The 26,315-nt window shown below is 36.7% G+C and overlaps 1 protein-coding gene across 2 annotated transcripts in view; it reads right to left on the reverse strand.

The window, feature by feature from the left end:
* Window positions 1-26,315, reverse strand: part of LOC145670236 (nose resistant to fluoxetine protein 6-like) — a 158,032-nt gene that overhangs the window by 99,920 nt on the left and 31,797 nt on the right. For both annotated transcript variants that reach the window (XM_081738632.1, XM_081738631.1), the window contains exon 2: window positions 5,576-5,827. In XM_081738632.1, coding sequence (XP_081594758.1) covers window positions 5,576-5,827 — 252 coding nt within the window. The remainder of the gene's footprint in view (window positions 1-5,575; window positions 5,828-26,315) is intronic.

Below are 26,315 nucleotides of genomic sequence, written 5' to 3' on the forward strand. Positions count from 1 at the left end.
GGATTATATTAATATAGAAATTCAGGGTACAAAATAAGTACGTGAAGGCTATTCTGAAATAAATATATATATATATATATATATATATATATATATATATATATATATATATATATATATATATATATATATATATATATATATATATATATATATATATATATATATATATATATATATATATATATATATATATATATATATATATAGCCATTTCTCTCTCTCTGTCTCTGTCTGTCTGTCTCTCTCTCTCTCTCTCTCTCTCTCTCTCTCTCTCTCTCTCTCTCTCTCTGTGTGTGTATATATATATAGAGAGAGAGACACAGAGAAACAAATTAAACAACAAGCGTATTTGTTTTTCATTATTCATCTTATCGTAAACAAGCTATTAAAACTTACCCTCGTGACTATATAATTAGCGAATGGGTCTTCGGTACGACAGACAAAGGTTTGGTTTCTGGTGAGAGTTTAATGTTTATGTACTTGGAATTCAACATCTCATATCGAGATGTTCTCGATGCTAAAAGAGACGTTGAATTCCAAACCAATTAAGAAACTTAACCCATTTTCAACCTAACAAAGAAATTTGTGGTAATAATAATAATAATATCAGTGTGAAATACAAAATGAAAATATCGTGGGGAGAGCTTAAACGTCATTTTAGTTTACATTAGATTATTATTATTTATTATGGAAGCCAAATTACTGACTTTATCCCCTGAATATATTTCATATAATTAGCAGGAAAAAAAATCATGAATGACAAACTAATTTTAAAAGTCAAAAAAAATATATTTGCATGAAATAAGAGGCTTCGGAAGTACGTTTGCGTTTGTTTGTTTGTTTGTTTGTTTGTTTTCATTTTTCACAACTGAAAATAGAAAATGGAATTTCTAGTTTTACGTTCCTCGCTTATACTCTTTAGACCAAGAAGCGGATGATTAAGGTCGGTTTAAAGGGACAAGTTTTGCCGATAGATGTCACTACAGTCTTCGTATCTCTTTCATGTATTTATTACCTTTGAAGAAAATTCACGATTTCTCTTACAAATTTCAACCTAGAGACTTCAGATTTTTGGAGAAGGAACTTCATAACCTATCGAAGGTAACAATCCGTGCCGATTTTTTATTTAAAATTTTCTTAATTGTTTAAATGGCTGATTGGTGAAGTGGATATCCAAATCTTTAACAATATAACTGTTTCAACAATGAAGAAAATTCTAAATAAAAAATCGGCACGGATTGTTGTCTTCGATAGTGGTTATGGAGTTTCTTCCCTAAAAATTTGAAGTCTCTAGGTTTAAATTTGTAAGAGAAATCGTGAATTTTCTTCAAAGGTAATAAATACATGAGAGAAATACGAAGACTTTAGTGACATCTATCGGCAAAACTCGTCCCTTTACACCAACCTTAAGGAGTTATGATCATAAAAGAACTGGTATATTGATATCTCGGGATAAAACGAAATAGCCCCGAGAAAACTTAAAAACATGATGTTATCTACCAAAAATTTGCGTGGCCTGGGATGGATCAGAATTAGGATTTAGTTTTCTGGGCTTTCGGCATCTATGATTTCTGGGCATGTTAGCCCGTCATATATGAGGAATGACGTCCCTCGGCGATCATACTATCCGTGTAAAGAGAAAGAAGAAAGGATTGGGGAAGGAAGAAAGCAGCCTGCGACCTGCATGTTAGGTACTGTCCCGGCATTTGCCTGGTCTGAATAAGGAAAACCCAGGAAAACCTCACTCAAGATAGCTAGCCCTGTGTATCCTTTAAGTAGTGTAAACGGTAATGGTGTTTCAGCACCCCCAGTACATTTTAATTTTCCACTTTATTAATCGAATGTCTTTATTAGCCAGAGATGGCGTGGGTCAATGAAAACTTCCCAATACCCATCGTGACCTACGACCCACCGTGACCCGTTGTAACTCACAACCCACCATGAACCACTCTGACCCACCAAAACCCAGCGTCATTAAATCTGACCCATGATCTACGCCCTTCTCTCGACTTACTAAAGAGTTTACATTTGTAATAAAACAAGGTTGTGAAGTTGTTAATTACTAATCAGAGTTTGAATTTCTAAGGTCAATAGCTCAAGCGCTCTGTGTTACAATACCGGTTAATCTGACCTTTACTAGGCCTATATAAAATGGTAGTTTGTCATGAGTCATATTACGATGAATTTAATTTTTTTAATCATAGCCTATATAATTATCTCCTTGTGGAAAATAGGATGGAATTTGAAAGTCTGAAATTAAGATAATGTAGACCAACGTAAAGGGGGAAAAAATGTAAAATTGTCCATATAATTAAGCATAGCGTACAAACTTAAAACTTCCATGTAATTAAGCTTAATGAACAAACTCCATGGCTCTGGATAAGTAGCTTAACAAAAAAAAAAAAAAAAAACAGTTCTGACCAGAGCAGAGTGTTGGTGTCTGATGGAGAGGACGTTAGATCCTTGAAACTGTAACACATTGTAAGTATAATTTTTAATATATTTCATTCTGCTCTGGTCAGAACTGTGTTTTATTTGTAATTAAGCTTACAGTATAAATTTTATGTCTATATTTTTCTCACAACTTTATGGCTTGATGGCCTTGTGCTCTGAACGCTCCATATAATAAACACAAGCTTCAGCAATTATTATATAATAGAAAACAGCGCATATAAAATGCGAAGCACTGTAGTTTTTGTTTCTCAATTATTAATCGTTTCTCAACTAATTTTGAAGGTTTTCGATTATTTTTACATGTCAACCCGCTACCAATTTTCCACCAATACCAATATAGAAAGTCACCCCCCTCACACACACACACACACACACACACAAAAGAGAATTTAAAAAATACTAGAACATGTTCTATTTATTTTTAGTAAATAGTTAATATACTGAATTTCAACTCCCTAAGTTGAACGGCTCGTTAGATACTGAATTTTTCGCAAAAATTCGGACCCCCCACTCCCCCCCTTAGGAGATATAACGAAAGCGATATCATAACATTACAGTTAGGATTGGAGCCTAACTATATACAAAAAGTCATTTCATTTGTCTTTGCAATTTGGCCGTGATGATCACGCGCACACAGTTACGATTCAATTTTTTACATAATAATTCATATATTACAGGTGATTCAAAAGTATATTTTCTCTAGTAGTCAGCTTCTCTAGAAACGCACAGGCTGTCTTTCGAAAGCTAAGTAGTAAGTCCTATTTTTTTATTACAATTGCAAATATCAATATCCAAAATACCTTAAGTTCTTTTTTCACTTAGATATACTCATCAGGTAAGTAAATAGAAACAAATGAAAAAGGAAGCAAAATGGAGGCCTTGAAAGTAAAACGTAGACAAATTCACCAGTGTACAGAAGATGATGTCTACAATGCACTGAAGAGAGTGGATAGGTGGGCCCGAGTGGGTCAGTGTGGGTGGAGGATCGCAGTGCGTCACGTGTTGTTAACCCACGACACACTGACCCACTCACAAATCTTGACCCACTTGACCCATTGACGAACCGGCCCACTCCATCTCTGTTGTTAGCTTTAAAACGGGCCATATTCCTCGATTCATTTGGAATTTAACATCCCTTTCTGCAGCCCTAGGTGTATGAGACGTAAAATCATTACCAAATGAACTGCAACTGGAATAAAGTTCATAAGGAGTAGTAATGCCAGTGGTTAAAAAAAAATAGTCTATAAAGCGTCCAAGAATGAAGGTCGTTCCAAATTGTGCCTCTAATTTGAATTACATTTAAATAATGTTATCCTGGACCTAATTTGCTTGTTTTATCCTATTTTCCTATGTATTTTCTGTTGATTTTTTGTATAATGTATGAAAAATTACTAGGAGGAAGCTTGGTATTTTCAATTTGTCCGAATTCTCTCGCACTTTTCGCAGTAGATAATGCATCTGGATATTCATTGAAAATTATATTTGTGTGGTTCAACACATGTACGCATGTACGAAATCAATGTTATAATTATGATTTGTAAGATCTTTATCAAAGGAGTTTATATTTAGCATGTTCCAAGTTTGTTTTCTATTCTAGATTAGTGATGTGAGTGCTTGAAAGCCTCTTACTTGCTATTCTTTAAAGCAGGGACGTAAATAACCATTCGTCCGGGGCGAGTGTTTCATCGATGCGGGTGAGTATTTAATATCATACCGAAGGTAAGTAAATGATTTATATTGTGGAATGTGGGCTAGTAGCTTTTTTCTTGGGCTAGTAAAATTTGTTGCTTATTTGCACCCCTGCTTTAAAACCTCTTTTCTTCAGGCCACAACACGCATAGTTCATAAAGTAATTCCTTAGCTCAAGTGGTAGAGCGTTGGCTTCGCATTCGGGAAGTCGTGGGTTCGAATCCTGCTGCCGACCATCCTGACTGACGTTTTCCAGGGTTTCCCTTAGTCCTACCAGGCAAATGCCGGGATGGTACCTACTAAGCAGGCCCTGGCCGATACCTTCCCAAATCCTTTCCATTGTAATTGTTGTTGGATATCCAGTGTAAAATGGCCTCTGAGCTGTATCTGGTGATTGTTGAATAAATTTCACACCTATGGAAAACATTGGCGTACCATACACGAAGAGAATTTTCATAGGGGTCAAATCTTCCATACATGTCCATTTGAACCTGAATTCCCCTCATAGAATTTCCGGGAATCCCATATGCAATTGCCTCAGAGTCTCGAATTAGTTATTTTTTGAAAACTGCAGGTATGACTTCCTGTGTAAATTTCCTATCATTATTAGTATTTTCGCTTTAGCGCTTCAAGGTCTAGTTTTACAAGATTTCTGGCGCGTAGAAAGACAGTCACTTTGGGCGTTTATGCACATAGATTGTTTTATTTTTATTTTTTTAAGAATATTAACCTACTAAAAATTGTACAATCCTCGTATGAATCTCAAATCACCCTGTATATTATGGGCATATTTCGTGTGATACTAGTAATCCTAATTATCTTTAGCAGTAAGCAGTGACGTATTTACGATTTTATTTCGGGGGCTTTGCTAACTTTCAGGGGGGGGGAATTGCCTGAAAATGTGAAAATTCTGCAAGATATTTCATATACTGTACTATAGTAAGATTTCGGGGGGATTAAGTCCGGAAGCCCCCTGCCCCCAAATACGACACTGGCAGTAAGTAGAACTATTTTGATATATGACCTAATTTTAACAGCCTTTGAACGTAAAGAACTAGTTTCACATGCTACGCAATAAGTAGGCCTATATATTGCAATGCTTGGTGACCTTACGATACACAAGAATTCATATTTACTTTAACTTCAATGTCAGGATGTTGCAATTCCCACTGCAATAGTGTACAATTATAATACCCCAACCCATATATAATACTCTAGTGTTAGAGAACTGAAGGAAGAATTACAAAAGATATGGGATGAAAAATAAACTTTAGGAAGACAAAAGTCACGATGATAGGACGAAGAGGTCGGTATCAAATATAGAAGTTCGAGGCGAGAAAATAAAATGATTGAATAGTTCTTGATACCTTGGTAGTTCTAGTGATAATATAAAGAGTAAACGATATTGATTTCTCAATGCTGTACTTACTTTCCAACGCCCACAATCTGAATTTCTTCAGTTCCTCCAGAAATATCCTACTGTGGTTTAAGCACAGTTCATTTCCAGTGGAAATTGTGTTGGGTACTGGTAATGGAGCATTGAAGAAAACTTCTCTCAGACGTTCTTGTTGTATTCCAGTCCCTATTCTACGTCTCTGTCGTTTTACGTTGGATGGAAAAATCTTCCTTTCATCGCCTGTGAATTGACTCTCAGTAGGTGGTGAATGTATTTTGTCCGTATCTACAAATAAAAATAAATAGCACAGATTAAATTGATGAATTTAAGTCTTTAACGTTTTTAACAAATAAAAATACTTCTATTTTTTATTTAGTTATTTTTAAAATTTTGAACAAAATTATTGCTATTTTTTGCTTTACGAGTAATAAGTGCGTCAAAGTTAGGAATGCGTGTCAGGTAACAATAATATCAACAGCTAAAAGTAGAACATCTAGAAGTAAAATAATAATAATAATAATAATAATAATAATAATAATAATAATAATAATAATAATAATAATAATAATAATAATAATAATAATAATAATAATAATAATAGTAATAATAATAATAATAATAATAATAATAATAATAATAATAATAATAATAATAGTAAAAGTAATAGTAGTAGCACTATACAAAATATGCGTAAGAATGAACAAATAGAGGTTACAATGTTTTTGCTGAACTTTAGTTTTCAGCATTGTTTTCCACCGTAAATGAAGCGCCATCTTACCTCTGTGCAGTTAACTTGTGAATTGCAGCAATAAAAAGTTAATTTTTACTTATGTCAATTTTCTCAAAAGCAGCTTATTTGCTGAAATTGTCAAACAACATTTTCCCCATAGTAAAATAAAATTAACACCAGGTTTTAATACGTTACTTTGCAACACTATATATATATATAATTATTTTGTTATTTAACTATAAATTGACAATTATTGCGCTAAGTTTCAGGCTTACAAACAAAACTTCTTTAATCACTATAATTTGTCACAATAATAAAAATTGACACGTTTCTTCGCAGTATTTAATTTTCTCGCTAGTTTTTCATTCCAACACATCGATGACCAAATATGTGGAAATTCTGAAATTAATGTTAACTGGAATCGAGAATACTGTCCACAATAAGTTCCAGATAATCCCACTTGCTGTTATTTCATCAATTTCATAACTTTCATTTGCCCTGGTGCTCCGCCATCGAAAAGGGGGCGCGCTGGCTCAATGGTAGAGCGTTCACCTCCGGTACTTGGGGTCCCTGGTTCGATCCCAGCTCGCTCTGTGTGGACTTTGTGCTGGACAAACACCGTGCTCATGGGTTTTCTCGAGATTCTCCGGTTTCCTCCCACTTTCTTCATTCCGCCATTTCATTTATTTCTCATCAACACCGTCTCCTTTAGCCTAACCGGCATAATCGTGAGACGTAAAACTAAAGACTTCATTTCATTTTTTCCGCCTTCGGAAACCGATATAAGCTTAGCAGCAGCTTGACTGCTCGCCTGTCCGTTAGCACTCTGTTAGAACAAGAAAAAAACGTGGATACGTATAAGTTATACAATTTTTGCTTCTGACACTAGACAGCGGTTTCCCCAGCGTTGCAACATCGCGAGTCTGAAAAAGCAAAAAGAACTGCGTATAAAACTAATAACGACTGCCTTCTTAGTATATATATATATATATATATATATATATTGTAAAAGTTCTTCACTTTGAAGGGGTTGGTAGAGCTATGTTGAGTCCGAAACCGACTCCACTACCGGTTTATTATTTTAAAAATCCTCTAATATAGTGCAACAGTCGTTACGGAAATAGTACAATATAACTCTCTAATGCGAGGTAGAAAAAGATAGTCCAAGACCTTATAGCCTTAGGACAGGAACCCTACTGAGCTCCGGGTAAGCTAAGTAGAATGGTGTAGGAAACTCCAATGCTCCGAAGCAAGCAGTGAGGGGGTTAAGAGCCACAGAGCCCCGAAGCAGGCTAAGCAACTGAGATAGAGATCCCGATAGAACTCCGAGCAAGCTAAGCTAGGTGGAATGGAAACCTAGAGTCTTGCAGCAGAATAGAGGCTTTGAGGTTGGGTTTCTCCTAGAGCTCCAGGCAAGCTAGAGAAGGGGAGACTTATCGAAGACTGGTAACTGTCCATTGAATCTTCTCCATTATATAGGCATTCCGGGCGGCAGTGACGCTGCTGCTCCCATGTGGTCATGTAACTTGTAAGTGGTGCTGGAAGTCCGTCGACTGCATCTTGTATTAGTCCAACGTGGTGTGTACTACTCCAACGTCCTTGATGTTTATAAACAGGAGAACATGTGATTGTTTATAAACACAAGCACCGGGTACATTATAATATATACTTAATGCTTTACTTATGCCTCTTTCCTAATCTGGTCGTATCAGGGAGTCGTTCATATTTTCTAAAATTGTGGCAGTGCTCTTGCTATTTAATTTAGTATGCATATGATTGCTTTACTGCTATGGTTACTTAAGCTATCACCTTCCACTTATAATATTAGGTATAGTGTTAGGCCTAACGACACCTAAACATCATCACAAATAATTAAGTTATATATTCACACTCCAAATAAATAATTGCCAGTTTGTAGATATACATTTTAATACGGTTACAATTTCCCACAGAAAATGATGTCAATATAAACATATATATAAACAATAGCATGGGCCTAAAATGTCAAAATTTTTATTTCAAGTCATAATACCTCGGAAAATTTGCGAATTGGGGATAAAAAAAGGAGTTAAAAAATCGTTTTGTATCTTCCGGTTAGGCGTGTGCTCTAAAATTTGCCGAAATTTGGAAAAAAAATTCTTATGTTACTTGACTTCTCAGTATTTAAGTGTAATAGCCCTAGTAATGATTCAGAAGAAAGAATTGTCCCAATCGGTCAAGGTATTCCGATTGCGTAACGTCTGGCAATTCTAAGAAATTCAAGCGCTCGTTCTAACTTGCGCGGGTCAATGACCACGACGCTCCATTTACTCATAAATCATATTTCAAAGTACGTTTAGCTAAGAATGAACGAAAACGGAGATGTTCAATTGTTCAACATGAGTTTCTTGGAGTTACGAGTTTTCACACAAGAACTTAGTTTTGTCATAAATATTACTAATGGTCTAAAATACTTTCCTCATGCCGTAAATGTCGCCATCACCTAGTGGCCCACTTGCCGGTAAATGTCGATCGTCGCTATAGCGATGCGTCGAAGGATTGCCGCTAGTGTGCCACTGGCGGCTGGGTTTCGTCGAACCGAAAGAGATATCCAGTCGAGGTGTTGAAGTTACCACCGCGTACCAGCGAGGACTTCATTTTGGTCCGCGCTCCTTCGATTCCTCGGGGAGAATCGCGAAGTGACATACACGAACTATCGCCAGTGATGTGCATGTGGTTATTATTATATACTATTTTTTTCCTGACGAATTGTTCCTGAAGTGAGCTCCAGGGTTCAAGAGTTACCCCTGCTTCTACATCATGAAGTGAAAACTCTTGAGATGAGTGAGTATAATTGTATGAATTTATACATAGCAACTGTGGCCGATCATTAGAAAGTGAACACATGGGAGAACCACAAAATAAAGTAAATAGACGCGCGTCATTTTGTTACAAAATTACGTGGCGAGTGGATTTTATCTGATCGCAAACGGTTATTGTCGAATATACACGGTCACAGGAGCACTCTGATTAGCACAATTTAAAAGACTTCAACGGTTTATCTCTCTACAAGCTACGTTTTATTCATCGCCTCCGTGACCAAGTCGGAAGAGCACGCGCCTAGTAATGAAAAGGTTGATGTTTCGCGCCCACACCGGCGTACTTTTACTTTTTAGACTTAATTTTTGGATTTTTTAAACTCACCTTAATGTAAACAAATCACGCATACAGCCGATTTAACATACCTTGTGGGAGAATTTTGTTTTTAATTGGCGTTTCGTCGCTGCTCTGTCACTGGTGGTATAATTTTCAAAACGAAAGTGGGGCCACCGAGGATCGTCGCTGCGATGCCGCCAATTTTTGGCGAGATGTCGCTAATTGCTCATCGGTGAACTGTGATCTACCTTTATTTGTAAAACTTTCATTTATTTCAAAGTTTCACTATCTTTGAAGGCAATACTCAATCCAAATATGTTGATTGATTTAAATAATATTTTAACATTATTTTATGTAGTTTCAATAAGTAAGTATTCGATCTATTACACTCGGAAAGAGACTAATTGAAAAATATTAAAATTATTGTAAAAATGTGATTTTTTTTCAAATTTCGGCAAACTTTAGAGCACATGCGCGACTGGAAGATATAAACGGATTTTATTTATTTTTTTTTTTAGTCCTTTTTATCCTCCCCATTTCGTAATTTTTCCACGATCGTATTACTACTAGAAAAATAATTTGGACTAAAATAATAAACACTAGACATCAAAACGAATACTTAATAGAATACAAGAAATCAAAAGTAAATATAATAACCAAACCTTATGCCCGATTCTATTTCTTCTTTCAAGGTGGCTCAGTGGTCGAGCGTTCACCTCTGGTGCGTGAGGTCCCTCGTTCGACCCCAGCTCGCCCCAAGTAGACTTCGTGGTGAACAAACACCGTGTTCTTCTCGAGGTTTTCCTCGAGGTGCTCGCTTTTCCTCTCACTTTCTTCATTTCACTCTTTCATTCATTTCTCACCATTACCGTCTCCTTTACCCTAACCGGTATAATCGCGGAACTTAAAAGACTTCATTTCATTCCATTTCAAAGTTCTCAATTACCCAAAAGGGACAAAGATTAAAATCCTTAAAATTCGGGATGACCCGCCTGTCGTAGCCCTAGTGCAATCTATATTTAACATACATTTCATAGCGTGTTTATAACTCCACTAGGTGTATGCCTGTAAGTATTTCATTTAAGGAAAATGTTAATAAAAAAGTTTCCCTTGAGAATTTTGTCTCTGAACTTTGTGTCTAATTGTCAAATTATTATGTAAGTCATCATTATTTTTAATGTAAAAGTGGAAAAAACGATAAAGATATAGTAATACGTTGGTTTTGACCAGAAGCAGGAGCGTAAATAAGGGCCTCGCATACCCCGCATCGCGGGGGGCCTCAAGCCATCAGGGGGCCCCCCAAGTTTTGAAGTGGGACGTAGAGAAGGGACCCCGCTTCACGCTGTCTGCGGAAGGGCCCCCGAACCTTTAATTACGCCACTGACCGGAAGTACAACTCATTAAGTCTGACATTATGGCATTATAACTTCATAATAATGACTTGTTTACTTTGAAACAAAACATAGGTCGCGAAGGTGACGACATGATATTTACTTGATGGAAACTTTAGAAAGTCACATAAAGGCTCATGACATTTTGTTTTCTTTCTTTCCTTCTTTTAACTAAGAGAATGTTGAATGTACGCATAAGTATTTATTCAGCCAAAGGGGAAAAAAAACGACCTTGGAGATTGTTAGTGTTAACATTGAGATGACCCTGAATTTGATATTTATTTGCATTTTCCCAGTAAAATGTCACGTATTTTGTTTTGAATCCATTATGATGAGAAATTTTGCAAACTCAAGTTATTATTTTTATTTACATTTTTTTTTAAACATACACAGTCTTTTTCCTTCTTTTCCCAAAAGAAGACTTTATTTGCAACTAATACAGTACAAAGAAGTTTTTTTTTTTTTTTAATTGTTAAGAGTTTAATGTCCCTTCGTCACATTAAGGTTTTGTGAGAAGCAGAGGTAAATTTGTAATTGTAACCAGTGGCGTCTAATGTTAATGTTGCAACGTTGTGCAACGACCAAAATTTTTCAAGAAGAAAGTATCGTTAGCAGTAGTAGCAGTAAAGAAGTGAATACTTTTGCTTTCTATCACTCCTTTACATAACTTAAATAGCGTTTTTTTTTTTTTTTTTTTTTTTTTTACATCTTTAACTGTAAAATCCATTCATCCGTTTAAATAAGGAAAAACCGAGAAAACAATCCGTTACAGTCTCTAGTTTATGCAGCGTTACAGCGAGCATGCAACGAGCAAATTTCTACAGCACGGATAATTTGAACGCATGTCAAGTATCCTTTCCCCGATTTCAGAAGTTAAAGGCTCTGGTCGTTGCAATTCTCGTGCAACGCGATGCGATTTTCATTGAACGAGAAAAGACTTTTCGCGCCAGATAAAATTTTTGAATTTTATTTCACTTCCAATTAACAAATGAAATTTATTTTTATGCGTTCATAATTATATTTAGAGCAAACCAATATAGTGATATTTTTTTTAAAAGTAATTCCAAAATTAGAAAATAAATAAGAAAATATATGGTAGTGCAGAAAACAAATAAAAGTAAACTCGAATTTACAAGTTAAATATTAGCTTGTATAAATAATGAAAACTTCTACAGTAATTTGTGAACCAAATAATAATAATAACTCAATACATATTATCATATTTCAAAAATTACTAATATGATTCCTTAATTTCCGAATTCAGGGAAATTTGTTTAACAGCTACTATGCGTGTTTGCTTCTGACAAGAATTGCTAATCAAGGAAAAATTTTACTAAACCTTAGAACTTAAGTTGATGTAATGAGTCTCCCTTAGCCTAACGGGCATATTCGTGGGACAAGGGCGCCCATGTTGTGGTTACCAAGGGGGGGGGGCAAGTATAAGCAACGTTTCAAATATAGTTTCAAATTTTGCTGTAACTAATGTAAAAAATCTATTGGGTTTTCGATATTCCGGAGTACAATTTCCTCTTAGGGGGGGGGGGAGGCGAGCGTGGGCGCCCTTGTCGTGGGACGTTCAACTGAAATATTTAACTTTCCATATAAAAATGCGCCATGATGCATTTAGAACTGGTTAGCAATGCTGTTCGTTTTGACTTTCTTTTACTTTTGGCTCCTATTATATGTTGATCCTACATTTGGAAGGTTCTGAAGTTTGCTTTCCAGAACGTATGACATCGATAAGCATTGTTTCGTCTCGTATGGTACAGGGGCGGCTTTAGGACTTTAATTTTGTGTAGGCCCGCTCCTCGCTTATGGATACATATATACATTTGATTGATTAATGACAGTAGGAAATTACTTTTACAGAAATGGTTTATGCTATTTGTTAAACAATTATCTACCATTAATATAAATACTGGAAAATATATTTACTCTTTTTTTATTTTTAGCGTTTATATATTTTTCAATTTTTTGGGGGTAGTCCCGTGCGTACCGGACCTACCCGCTAAAGCCACCACTGGTGTGATATTGTGTTCATAGTACATTGGTTACGATCCAGAATGAACTCCTACAAGTAATGGTTCAAGTTTGTCAAAAAAACGTAAGATATTAATGAAGATGATTTCCTAGCTATTATAGGTTACGGTTAGGCCCGATGAGAGAGTTGGGGAGCCGAGGCTATTGCCTTTGGGTCCAGACTGCTGAGCAGCCCGGCTAATACAGAAAATGTTATTACCCTTGTGCTAACTAGAAAATTGATATAAATATTTTCCAAGCAAGTAAGAAAAATTACTTTGGATGTTGAAATTGGCAATATCACAAGTTAGACAAAAGATTTAATAGTACTACGCAGTGGCGGCGATTGGACGTTGAAAGTGGGGGGGCAAAACATGATCTGAATATTTGTATATCAATGTTAGTTTCCCTGGTTGTTTCTAACACTTTGTTTGACGAAAGGTTGTACAACTAATAGGATACTATCTTTTTCGGTTAAAATACCGTATATCGTATTTCATATTTTATTAAGTAAATTGACAAACCAAAGGAAGTAGGTACTAGATCTTTGTACTCTTAAACAACGAAGGTGTAAGAAGAGGTTTGATTCCTTGCTCATGAACATCTTAAAATTCTGTCTGGAAAATTGTGTGATCAGATTATTTAATACCAAATATACATAACAAATACTGTAAATAGAAAGGATAATATTAATCATAGTAATGAATAATAAGGCATGTTTTGCAGAAGTTGTATTGAACTGGGGATTAATGAATAACTTAATTTTTAACTCCACACGTGCTATTAAATGTATGTTACTCTTAGAAAATGCAGAAAATGTAGAAAATTTAAAGACAGTAAATACTAAAGGCCTATGCGACGACATTTAAAGAAATACTCATTTTGCAGCTTCCCGAAACATGTTCGTTGCCATTAGATGCAGTGTTCACTTTCTTGGAACACATCAAAAGACTAAAATACTTAGAACCACTCTACACTCTAGTTATAGTCTACAAAATAATCCTAAAACATAGAATTATGTTGAATTCACTAAATTTGATTGTATATACACTCGTACTCGTATTAAAGAATAACTTGTGACTTTTTTTTTTTTTTTCTTTCTTGTGCGAAATGTGTTCTCAATTAGTTTCAAAGCGGCTGACTAACATATCGAGCCCTTGTAAGAAGAAGTGAAAGTATGCTAGAATTGTTGTGCTTCAAATTTTAATTTTTGTTTTTTTCCGTGACAATTAAAACGCAATTCCTGTAGCTTTCTTAACTCCACGAAAAAACAACCAATACGAACTCACGCAACGGCAAATATTATATGGCACCATTTTTTCTATTAACCAGTAATACATACAAAAACTTTACATTTCCAAATGAAATTATATACATTAATGCGGAACTTCAAAAAAGTGGGGGGTCAACTGCCCCCCTTCGCCCCCCCCCTAATCGCCGCCCATGGTACTACGCAGTAATGATAAAACATTTTACAAGAATGTAAACTTGTGAGCAGAAATCTAGGAACGACTTCAGAGTTTCCAGAAAAGCGTACAATCAAGAAACGTTTAGCAGACGGAACTATTGAAGTACAAGAAAGAACCCCGAAGAAGTTTTCAGTCAGTTTTTTTTAATTACTTATTCTGGATTGTGTTACAGTCAACCTTAAATGCCGCTTTGATCTAAACACGAAATTCTTTTTCTTGTGGAAGTATCCAACGTTGAGCATTAATGAACTTGAAGGAAAAGAAAGAACATAGAACTACACAGCGATGATATATCAGATGATAGCCTATCATGAATGAAGTGGTTCATCTACAAGAGATTCAATCTGCGGCTGCTCTGACACCATTTCAGTTGTTCAAACACAATTCTTGACCAAAAACTAGTCAACATTTTCCCGAATGTTACTATTGCTCTTCGTATTTTTTTGTACTCTGCCAGTGTCTGTGGCGGAGGCTGGAAAATCAGTTAGTACAATTCCAAAAATGAAGAACGTACTTCGATCATTGATGACAACAAAGATTATCCAACTTGGGAAGTCTTATAATGGAGTCTACTTTAGCCTGTCAGCCAAACTTTAATGATATCATAGATACATTTGCTAGCAGGAAAGCAAGAAAGGTTGTTTTGTAAATTATAAAGTGTAACTCTAGTAATGTAATTAGTATATGTATTTAATGTAATTAGTGTAATGTAACAAGTAAATATATGAAATATAGTTTGCCAGTATTATGCCGGGCCCGATGATAACTCAACCCCGGTGCCCGAGTTGGCTCTCGATGGGCCTCGATGGTTACGGTTATTGTTTTTTTGTAAGTAATAAAGGACAAACCAGTAGAACTTTTTTTTTTTTTTTTTTGAATTTTATTTCATCACCAAAGCATGATGCTAAAACATTAGCTTCTTATTTGTTTGCAGAATTAAAAAAAAAAAAAATAAAAGGTCTTCATCAATATTCACCCAAATTAATTGCACAAACATATAATAGACCTTCTTATGTCAGATTCTTCTGGGAGAGGGGCGGCGGGGTGCAAGCAATAATTAAATAAACTTCTCTTAATGCCGAATATATACATTGTTACGTTCATCAAGTCAATTTGGTTATGAACGAAGTTCCATAAATAGAAATGTAGGAGTTTTCTTTTCTAATTTACAAGGCATTTGCACTTTTTTTTTCTGGTAGCCTACAGAGAACCTCAGATTTGGACTCAGTATTTCAGAAACGATTACCTCGGACAAGTACAACTAATTATAATTGTATGTCTAGTAGTATGAATACCGTAGTTAATCATGAAAAGGACATCATCCAGTGCATGAAAATGAAAAGAAATGAAATCTTTTGAGTTCTACGTTCCATGGTTATGCCGCCTAGGCTAAAGGAGACGGTGATGATGAAGAATGAATGAAATGTTGGAATGAAGAAATTGGGAAGAAACGAGAGAACCCCGAGAAAATCCATACACATGGTGTTTGTTCACCACAAAGATCACTTGGCGCGAGCTGGAATCGAAGCTAGGACCCCACATGCTGTGTATGAATAACATACTAATGATGAATTAGATAACAAAAAAATGAAAATACAATCCCATCAGGCTAATGGTTTAAAAAATTCTTAACAGTCACCACTTCAATTTTTGGTTATCTTATTACAGCACAATAATGTCACTTGTTCAAATTTTGTTTGGGCAACTTCAAAAGAGAGAAACTGATCCGTCTTCTGCACAACAAGCTATTTTAAACTTTGAAAGGAACATTTCCTTAGTGAAGAAAGTTACTGAGGAATGCCCGATTAATAAGTTAACTTTTAAAAAAGGGATTAAGGCAACCAACTACGAACTTGAAGGACCAGAGTTCAAACCATAGAAAGAGTCAAAGTATTCATTTATTATTATTATTATTATTATTATTATTATTATTATTATTATTATTATTATTATTAGTAGTAGTAGTAGTAGTAGTAGTAGTAGTAGTAGTAGTAGTAGTAGTAGTATTACGACTCTTCATAAGCCAAACGTTTTAATATTTTACTCCTAAGTGAGGTAAAAAAAATGCTATTGTCGTTGACGATATTGTAAAGATTTCTCGGGTAGAGCAAATAATGTACTCGGGATTTGGACTTTTCCCTTCACCTTTTTATTACAAAAGTTTTATATACACAAATTATAGTAAGAATTTCCTCTAATATTTAGGTGAGATTAGATAGGAGCCCGGTGACCAAGCGTCGTGGGCTTTGAGGTGAGGTACTCTCGGTGACCAAGCGTCGTGAGAGGGGTGTAGATTAGGTATCTCTCTCTCGGTGACCGTGCGTCGTGAGAAAGAGGAAAGGAACCCGGTGACCAAGCGTCGTGGGTATAAGGATAGGTACCTCTCGGTGACCAAGCGTCGTGAGAGGGGTTTTAGGTGTTGTGACCAATCCGTGAAGATTGATGTTGGTCGAGGTGTGCAGGTCCTTTTTATTCTGTCTTGTCGGCTTCCATCGTGGGTACTCGTCCTTCCGACTGATGGCGATGGTGATCGACTCCTCTTCGGGAACGTCGTCTGTTTGTTTGTGTTTATTATCAACACATGTAGTTCACACGTGGTTATTGCCTGGTACGGCAACGTGGGGATCCTTACACCCCCGGGGCGTAGAAAAAAAATAAGCCACTGGATTATTTTTTCGTGTTTGTGTCAGCATCTGGAGTCTGCATTGGGCACAGTATACACTGGAAAGCACTATAACACTGAAACACAAAATCAAAGTTAAAAAGCACTGGTCACTGATATCACTGTTTGAGATATTATCACATAAGTTTTAAAGTTGAAGTTGGAGCACTGACAGTTTGTCCTCTTAAGCTAAGCAGGATCCGTATTTCACGTCATTTCCCTCAAAGGAGAGGCTGTCGAAGCTCTGGTGATTACAGTTAATAGTTATAACTACGTCACTGATGGTAATGTCCGTAGTATATGTTATGAAGTTCGCACGTCATATGGTGCTATTATATAAAAGTTTCGAATATTGGTCTAGTTCCGGCTAGTACTAGTGAATAGATGACAGAACGTACTTAGAGAATGGCTAAAGTCATTACATTGATAATTGTAGTCACGGCGGAAAAAGGTTGCCAATCAAAAGTCCTGATTTTCTGAACGCTCTGTATATGTAGGTTAATGTGTTAGTGACAGTTATATGATACGCAGCAGAGAAGCGAAGAGAAAAAAATGTTGTAGCTGGCCTTGTGAAGTTCGTTCGCTCGAAGTCGAAAGAAAATGCTGGCTTGCAAATAGACGCCGACGCATCTACCATGTAAAGATTTCTCGGGTAGAGCAAATAATGTACTCGGGATTTGGACTTTTCCCTTCACCTTTTTATTACAAAAGTTTTATGTACACAAATTATAGTAAGAATTTCCTCTAATATTTAGGTGAGATTAGATAGGAGCCCGGTGACCAAGCGTCGTGGGCTTTGAGGTGAGGTACTCTCGGTGACCAAGCGTCGTGAGAGGGGTGTAGATTAGGTATCTCTCTCTCGGTGACCGTGCGTCGTGAGAAAGAGGAAAGGAACCCGGTGACCAAGCGTCGTGGGTATAAGGATAGGTACCTCTCGGTGACCAAGCGTCGTGAGAGGGGTTTTAGGTGTTGTGACCAATCCGTGAAGATTGATGTTGGTCGAGGTGTGCAGGTCCTTTTTATTCTGTCTTGTCGGCTTCCATCGTGGGTACTCGTCCTTCCGACTGATGGCGATGGTGATCGACTCCTCTTCGGGAACGTCGTCTGTTTGTTTGTGTTTATTATCAACACATGTAGTTCACACGTGGTTATTGCCTGGTACGGCAACGTGGGGATCCTTACAATATAGTTTTGGTGATAGAAACTAAGTTTGTATGATCGTGAAAACAGAAGTGTTTAGTATGAGGATGAAAGTAATGGAAGCTACAAAATTATTGCCGAAAAGTATGTGCTGTTAAGTCGTGCATCTTGTTAAACGTATATCGTCCAAAACATTCATTTTGAGAAGCAAGGCCACACAGCATTTGAGAACTAAATCCTGAGACGAAATTCGGACCCAAGACGAATGGGAATGGCGGAAGCTTTATAACGAGGAACTACATAATTTATACGGTTTCCCAAACATTGTTTGGGCCATCAAGTCTAGAAGGCTCAGGTGGGCAGGTCATGTAGCCAGGATGGAAAAAAGTAGCAACGCTTTCAAAGTCTTAATTGGAAAACCAATCAGAAAACGATCATTAGGAAGACCTAGTCGCAGATGGGAAGACAATATTAAGATCGATTTCGCAGAAATAGAAATACAAGGTAGAAACTAGATCCAATTGGCTACGGATAGAAGTCAGTGGAGAACTTTTGTGAACGCGGCATTGAACCTTTGGGTTTCATAGGTCATAGAGTCAGTTAGTTAATTAGGCCACATAGCATGTCTCATCCGCGTGATTGTCAAGATTTTACTGTAGCTCCGTGTGGTGAAATTGTGAAGTAGAGCGTCACGAGGCCAGAATGCATCTCACATCACTAAAACATTTGGTTGCAACCAACAAACGTTTTGCAAATGTTTAGATCAACAACATGATAATGGAGTTAAATGAGCCCCAAATCAGATATCATACATCCACGGCAATAACTGCAGATCAGAATAAAGCGCTAATTGAAGACATCAGGAACGATTAAATATGCCATAGATCCGTCTTATGGGACAGTTTTGTAGAGAAAGGCTGCTCCAATAAAACCATACGACAAAGACTAAAAGCAGCCAGCCTTAAAAACTGTCGTCTTGCCACTAAGATCTTTCTCACTACGCGCAGAAGGAGTGACTATTAGAATGGCCACAGCGGAACACTAAACTCCCAGAGGCATACTGCCATCTAAGCATATAGAGTAACGAGAAGGTATTCTTGTCCAATCAACAAGGAAGATTTATCCTCTATAGGTCACGAGGGACAAGGTATGAACCCCAACATGTAGTGCATACAGGGCATTCTGGACACTTCTGGGGAGACATTACAGCCGCTGCCTCCAGTCAAATTATTTCAGTGCTCAGGCGAATGATCAGTCAGGTTTATATTGATGTTCTGGAGAACACTTTACTGCCATTTGTGCAAATATTTCGGATCTAGAGTAGTAAAGTTCACGAACGACAACAGTACTGTGCATACTTCGAGACACATCATGGCGTGGCTATAAGAACACCCAAAATTCAACTGCATGGCTCTTTACAGTTTCCTGATCTCAACTCAATGGAACATCTGTGTGGTTTAATGGTGCAGGAATGGCACGAAGGGAAAAGAATATAAATTAGTATGTAGAAAACAGAAAGATGAAAATTAAATCTTTGAGTCTAACGTCCCACATTTATGCCTCTTAGGCTAATGAAGACTATGATTCAAGTAAGTGAATTATGATGGAATAATTAATGGAATAAGAAAGTGGGAGGAAAGGGAAGTACCCGAGAAACCCACAAGCACGATGTTGTCCACCACAAACTTACATGGCCGGGATCGAACTAGGGACACCACGCACCAGAGGTAAGCGCTCTACCACTCAGTCACTGTGCTTCCCAAAACAGATAAAGTACTAGCAAAATCTTAAAAACCATAGTGGGTGGTAACCGGAACTGTCCGAACAGTCATATCCTCTTACTAGTGACATTGTAACTTAACTTACGTTCAACGACGTTGCCATAGCTTTGGTCCCCATTACACTGTGATGAATGACTTACACATGTGTGATCTTTCTTTTTATATAGAGAAGGGGGAAATGAACAAACACTGAACAACTTGCCTGCATATATAGATCATTCCTTCTCAATGGAAGAAGAAATATTCTGCTGAAAGCAGGTTGAAAGTGTCAAATAAAAACCAACATCAAGCACTCGGAGTTTCCAGACTACTTTTTTCTTCGTCAAAACATTTAAAACATTCCATTCCTTATTCATGTGTCGGAGAAGATCAGCTTTCGGTCATCCCCTATTCTCTCCGAGAGCTGTCGTTCAGTTTGAATTTTGTTGGTAACACCGAATTTCGGAGAAAATATCTGTTTCACTACCATGTAGTGGGAGGAGAAGGCTAATAGGTCAATTTTCTATACCACCCACTAAGGCTTTTAAGATCCTTCCTAAAGAGTATAAGGGGTCATTCACATATTACGTAACGCGGCAAGAGGAAGGGGTTCGGCCGGTGACAAGAGGAAGGAGAGGGTTTACGCCTTCGTTACATAACGCATTTTCTGCTGTAATTTTTATTTTTATTCTTAGGTTTATATGCAAGTTTTTAAACAAATGATTTCATTCAGTTCCTTTGTTTTTTATAAATAAATATTTCTATTGTTTGGGGAAATTGCGAACATATAACCCATATAAAACGAATCATGAGAAAGGGATTCGAAGACGCTACTAGACACCAGCATGACTGGTAACGAACCCTGTATGAATTACAATGCAATAAAACTCCGTTTCGTGGCTATCGCCGCATTGCTTTTACGGCAAACGAAGCTTCTCTTAGTTAGTTGTTAGCAATCGCGACTACCGCTTAAAAATGCCCTCACGTTCCCGCTCGTATTTCTATTTCTGAGAACATGATTCAAAACTTTTGATTTGAATCACTACCCACTCTGTTCTTCTAAGGAGTTTCGCATGTGAAATACAAGAAACTCATGTTTTTCATGAAATAATATTTTCCACGACGGAACGATCCACGATTTGCAGAGCGAAATAAGATATGTATTTCAATCAAACCGAATTAGTCGGATATTCATCACGTACTGAAATTTTTACTCTTTGGATTAGAATTTTCCTAGTGAAATCAAGTTTATTCCCACTCTGACATTCTTTTAGGAAAAGAATAATTTAGAAATGGGTGAATGAGTCCAAAGACCGAAGAAGATACTCGAAAATTGTTCACAAACGAGATACTACTGCTCGTTGACGTGTGCAGCAAGGTCGAATCTGTGGTCAACGAAGAAAACTTATTTGCATCGTCGACACTGGTAAACTTCAAATATACAGGAAGCATCCTGGATCTCGGAAAAACAGGTCAATATCAGTTCTTTAGATTCAGTTTCACCTGTATCTTCCGGCATTATTTCCTTCTTGTTAATCATCAGTGATCTTAAAGAATGGGTACGATCTTCTTGGGAAAACGACAATATGTAATGCCGAAGAATTAAGACTGATTAATTAAACAATCTTATGGGATTAAAATATTATTACGTTACTACAATTTTCTAATACTTTGATTTGTTCAAAATGCAATCATTTTGTAAAAATATGTTCTGTCATTAAAATTTGTTTTCTTTACTGTAATAACTCCCAAAATGAGCAAAATTGGTGAAAAACAAAAACCAAAAAGTGTTACGTGACAAAGGAGGAAAGGGTTCAGTCTTGCGTTTCGAAGTATGACAAAGTGAGAAGGAGGGGTAAAACTCGGTCAAAAATACCATTACGTAATATGTGAATAACCCCTAAGGAATGGTATGTGGTATGAAAAGAAAATAAAAGTAAAATTCTTGCTAGTTACATGCAGATGGTCCAAGTGTTTAAGGGATATTCAATCAAAACAGATAGTGGATGCAGCTGATGTAATGGAGTCAAGGGCGCCGATCCTGGGGGGGGGGGCAGGACTCCCCAAAGCTGATGGGGGCTCCCTTATTTTATTTAAGAATATACAATACTTGGCATAATTTGAATGAAATTTGTCTTAAAATCCTCATATATACCTTCTGAATCTAAATGAGCCCCCAAAATTTACAGATAAATAGGCGCCCTTGAATAGAGAGCGTGTCAAACTTAAGGGCGTAAGTTTCTTTTTATCATGGGTTATAATTCCATTATATTTTTTAAGAACCTGAGTTTTCTTGACAAAGAAAACTCATTAATGAACATAAGAAGATTATAAAAGAGGACGCAGCTTTCTACATAGTAAATTATAGCATATACGTTGCTAAAGCCTAAATGTTCTTGTCGTAGGTGATTGTGAAACTTAAAGAGATTGCCTTCTAGTAGCTAACTACAAATTGCGCCCAACCAACCTTTATTCTTTTTTATATAATTTAAAAGTTACACTACAGTCACACAATGGCGCACTCGTAACTAAAATTTTCAACCGGATACTCTCCTTCAGAAACTTATTATCTTCAGAAAGAAAATAAAATAACAACTACAATGTTTTACATCGCATATAATCAGCATAACTATAAGTGGCCAAGAATGTCTAAACACAACCCTTTACAACAGATTCAGGCAGTATGTTGTTGTAATTTTCATGCTATGTTGCTACATCCACAATGACAGATAAGAGACTGTTATGAACTAGCTCATTTCTTTGTTTTAAATTAAAATTTCATTTTTTTCATTCTCTGTTCCTTATAATTCTCATAAAGAGAGGAAACAGACTGGAATTTTAGAGTTTAGACTGATCCGTCATAAGGAGGTGATCTAGCTTCTCAAATATTTAAATATGTAAGCCTTATACAGGGTGTTTCAAAACAACACCGATAACATTCCTGACACCAAGATAAGACGAAAAGTACAGACTAACAAGGGTGCACAAATGTTTCCTTTCGGAATTATAGGCTGCCGAAAACATGAAAAAAAAATGAACTTTAAAGGTCCATATCTCCAATACTATGGGACCTACCGTAGTCGGGTCAAGACTTGATTTAGGAACTAGCATGTGCCCTATCCAAATATCCATGTTTCAGAATCCTGCGGTATTTCCGCAATAATTTTTGTAGACGTAGTTGATTATTACTTCAAATCATATGCCCATAGCCAAACCGCCTCTATAAAAATTGTTGCGTGAGTACTTTAGGATTCTGAAACATTGATATTTGGATAAAGCACATGCTAGTTCCTAAGTGAAGTCTTGACCCAACTGCGGTAGGTCCCATAGTATTGGACCTATAGACCTTTAAAGTTCATTTTTTCATGATTTCGGTAGCCTATAACTCCGAAAGGAAGCATTTGTACATCCAGGTTGGTCTATACTTTTCATCTTATCTTGATGTCAGGTATCACTTCACAAGCGTTGTCGGTGTTGTTTTGAAACTCCCTGTATATGTGCGTTATGCAACCAGTTACGAGTGAAGAAACACCTAGAAGTTTAAACTTTCTTTCCCTTGTTTGTGATACTTTATTTCTGGGTAACTACTAGCTAGATTTGGACGAAATTTTATGGACAAGTAAAATATTGTGTAAGAAATAAAGATCACTATATTTGTTCACCAAACACGTCCACAGACAGGGTCGCCTCAGTTCAACTCGGTTTGTGTGTGGTTCTTAAATTGCACTTTCCATGAGAATTAATGTTTAGGTGGGTACAAGTGACAACAAAGACTGTGTTCTACAACTTTGCACGCTCGAGCTTCTAAGTTCGGGTCACAGGCTTGTTTTCTTCGTACTCTAGATTTTGATTCCCTGAGTATGCACGCCTATCTACTTTGCTTACTTAGTGTGCCACTATCAGCAGCAGCAGAAATGTGTGAAACGGAATTAAAATTATGGATCAAAAGTTTCAGGTATTTCAGATCAGAGTTTACTATAAATAACAGAAACAGAGAAAATTATTTTGCAACAATTTCATCAGATCAAAGCCTTTCCGCTTCCCCACATACACATTTTATCTCGAATATCACAATATTTCAAAACTCATCAGTGCACTTCACAATAGCACGTCAATCTCTAACACCTAGGAGCGGATTAAGAGCGGAGCCAATGGAACCCAGGCTCCGGGGCCCCCAGGCTTAGGGGGTCCCCAAAAATCCCTCTTTTTAATATTAAAATATAGCAATCAACTTATTATATTATAGGCTTCAGACCCATGCTAAATTTTTTCCCGCTCGCTACGCTCGCGATATCGCTAGACTTAAGTCTTCTTCCACCAGCGTCTTCACGATACTTATTTTATGAGGGAGTGAGCTATTTTGGACCTCTATTACAAACCAAATTATTAGCTGGTGGTGACAATTCCTTTTAAATATCTGTCATTACTTACCAGGGAAGGGTCCAAATGGCACTCGAGTTGCCGAACGACATGTATCAGATATGAAAGAGGGTGTGAAACTATGTACATATGCAAATTTATAGCGGCTGAGGGCAACATGGAAAAGCAGAAGAGCCGGAAGAAATATGGCCGACCGTAGAGCTCAGCAACAGAGAAAGCTAAGGAATCATTTGTTCCGTGCGTGAATGGCCACAGAAATGAAGCTAAATGTTTAGTAGTAGATGCATAAAATCTACTATATGTAATTAACATCAGACCGCCATATTGAAAGTGGCCATCTTGCATTTGGATTCACAATATAAAAGAGAAAGTGGGTCGTGTTACACATGAAATAGCACTGAAATATTATCAGGAATACATTGGTGTTAACCATTCTGTAGTAACTGTTGTGAGTGGAGAAGAAACATGCAAAAAGGACACATATAAACTGTGTGATATAGACTCACTAGTATGACGCAAAAACTAGAGCTTGGATAACTCTGGTTTGTATACAGACCAAAGGAAAAATGTGTTTACATGCAGAATAGTTGCGAGTAAGGGAAAGATAGTCATTGACGACAGAGAAAGAAGAGACCAAAGGTGAGTCCATGTTACCTACTGTGTGTCCAGTTTGCAGACAGAAAATACGCGAGAAAGCTCATTAGCTAGTATCTGCGTTATCAGTAAAGTAGTCAAGTAAGATACAGTGGTTGGTAGGAATTTAAATGTGCCCTTGGTCAGTGAGCCACAGTTGAAGTGCTAGAAAATGAAAAGGTATATTCTAATTCATCATATGAAAAAGTTATTTCTTCTTGTGGGCATGAATATGAAACTCCAGGGAGTTGTGTCATTATTAGTTAGGGACATGCAACAATAATTCCTGTGAAGAAGATCGGAAATGTAGTTATTAGTGAATATTGATACAATGGTCGAAGAATATTAAACGTAAGAGATAAATGATAGCGTGTCAGGTGTCAACAGCTCTTGTGTTTTCATCACACTCTTATAGATACTGTTAACATCAACTGTCTTCATAGATTGATATGTATCTTTATCAGTATACTTGCTTATGTGATGATATTTGTTATTTTCTTTGAGAAGAACGAAGAATCACGTCGTAATTGTAACTGTAATCCCCAGCCCTCCTTTGTGTGGGGTGTTTCAACATGACAACAACAACCCATCTTTTACACTGCAATATTACCAGCTCTTTGCACGTGCAAATGCTCTTTGTAATATTTTTCTAGATGTGCATCCTGTGCCAACATTATTCCAACAAATTATTCCGCAGTATGTTTAAACATCCCCTCACGACTTTCTTGCATGTACTTCTGAATTCACAATAAAGTTACTACAAAATGGTTTATACCAATGAATTCCTGATAAAATTTCAGTGCTATTTCATATGCCACATGACCCACTTTCTCTTTTACATTGTGAATCCGAATTCAAGATGGCCACTCAATATGGCGGCCAGGATGTTAATTACAGATGTAGCAGATCTTACCATGCATCTACTACTAAACACTTGACCTTGATTTCTGTAGCCATTCACGCGTAGAACGAATGATTCCTTAGCTTTCTGTGTTGCTGGGCCCTACAGTCGGCCATATTTCTTCCGGCTCTCCTGCTTTTCCATATTGCTCTCAGCCGCTATAAAAATTTGCATATGTACATAGTTTCATGTCTGATACATATCGTCCGGTAACTCGAGTGCCCCATTCGGACCCTTCCCTGGTTAGAGCAAATCTAGGAGGTTTTCCAAATCTTCTTCACAATAAACGTTCCTATTCAAATCAATTTGGTTTGATATTCTAAAAAGTCATTCCCTAACAATTCTTTGGAAAAATGCTCATACAATGCAGTATATGAGCATTTAAGTGTTGATAATAAATATATTAAACTAATTATTGTAAACTTCGAGGACATTAAATTTTATTACAGAATAGTTCCCGGTGTTCCGATAAGCCTATGAGGCTGTGGAAGGCAGCAAAGAAAATTTATGCGCTGGCATTATTTGTAACATTGGGCCCCCTTGAAAAGGTCCA

Source organism: Thermobia domestica, chromosome 14, assembly GCF_964235325.1.
Source record: "Thermobia domestica chromosome 14, izTheDome1.hap1.1, whole genome shotgun sequence".
Lineage (NCBI taxonomy): Eukaryota > Metazoa > Arthropoda > Insecta > Zygentoma > Lepismatidae > Thermobia > Thermobia domestica.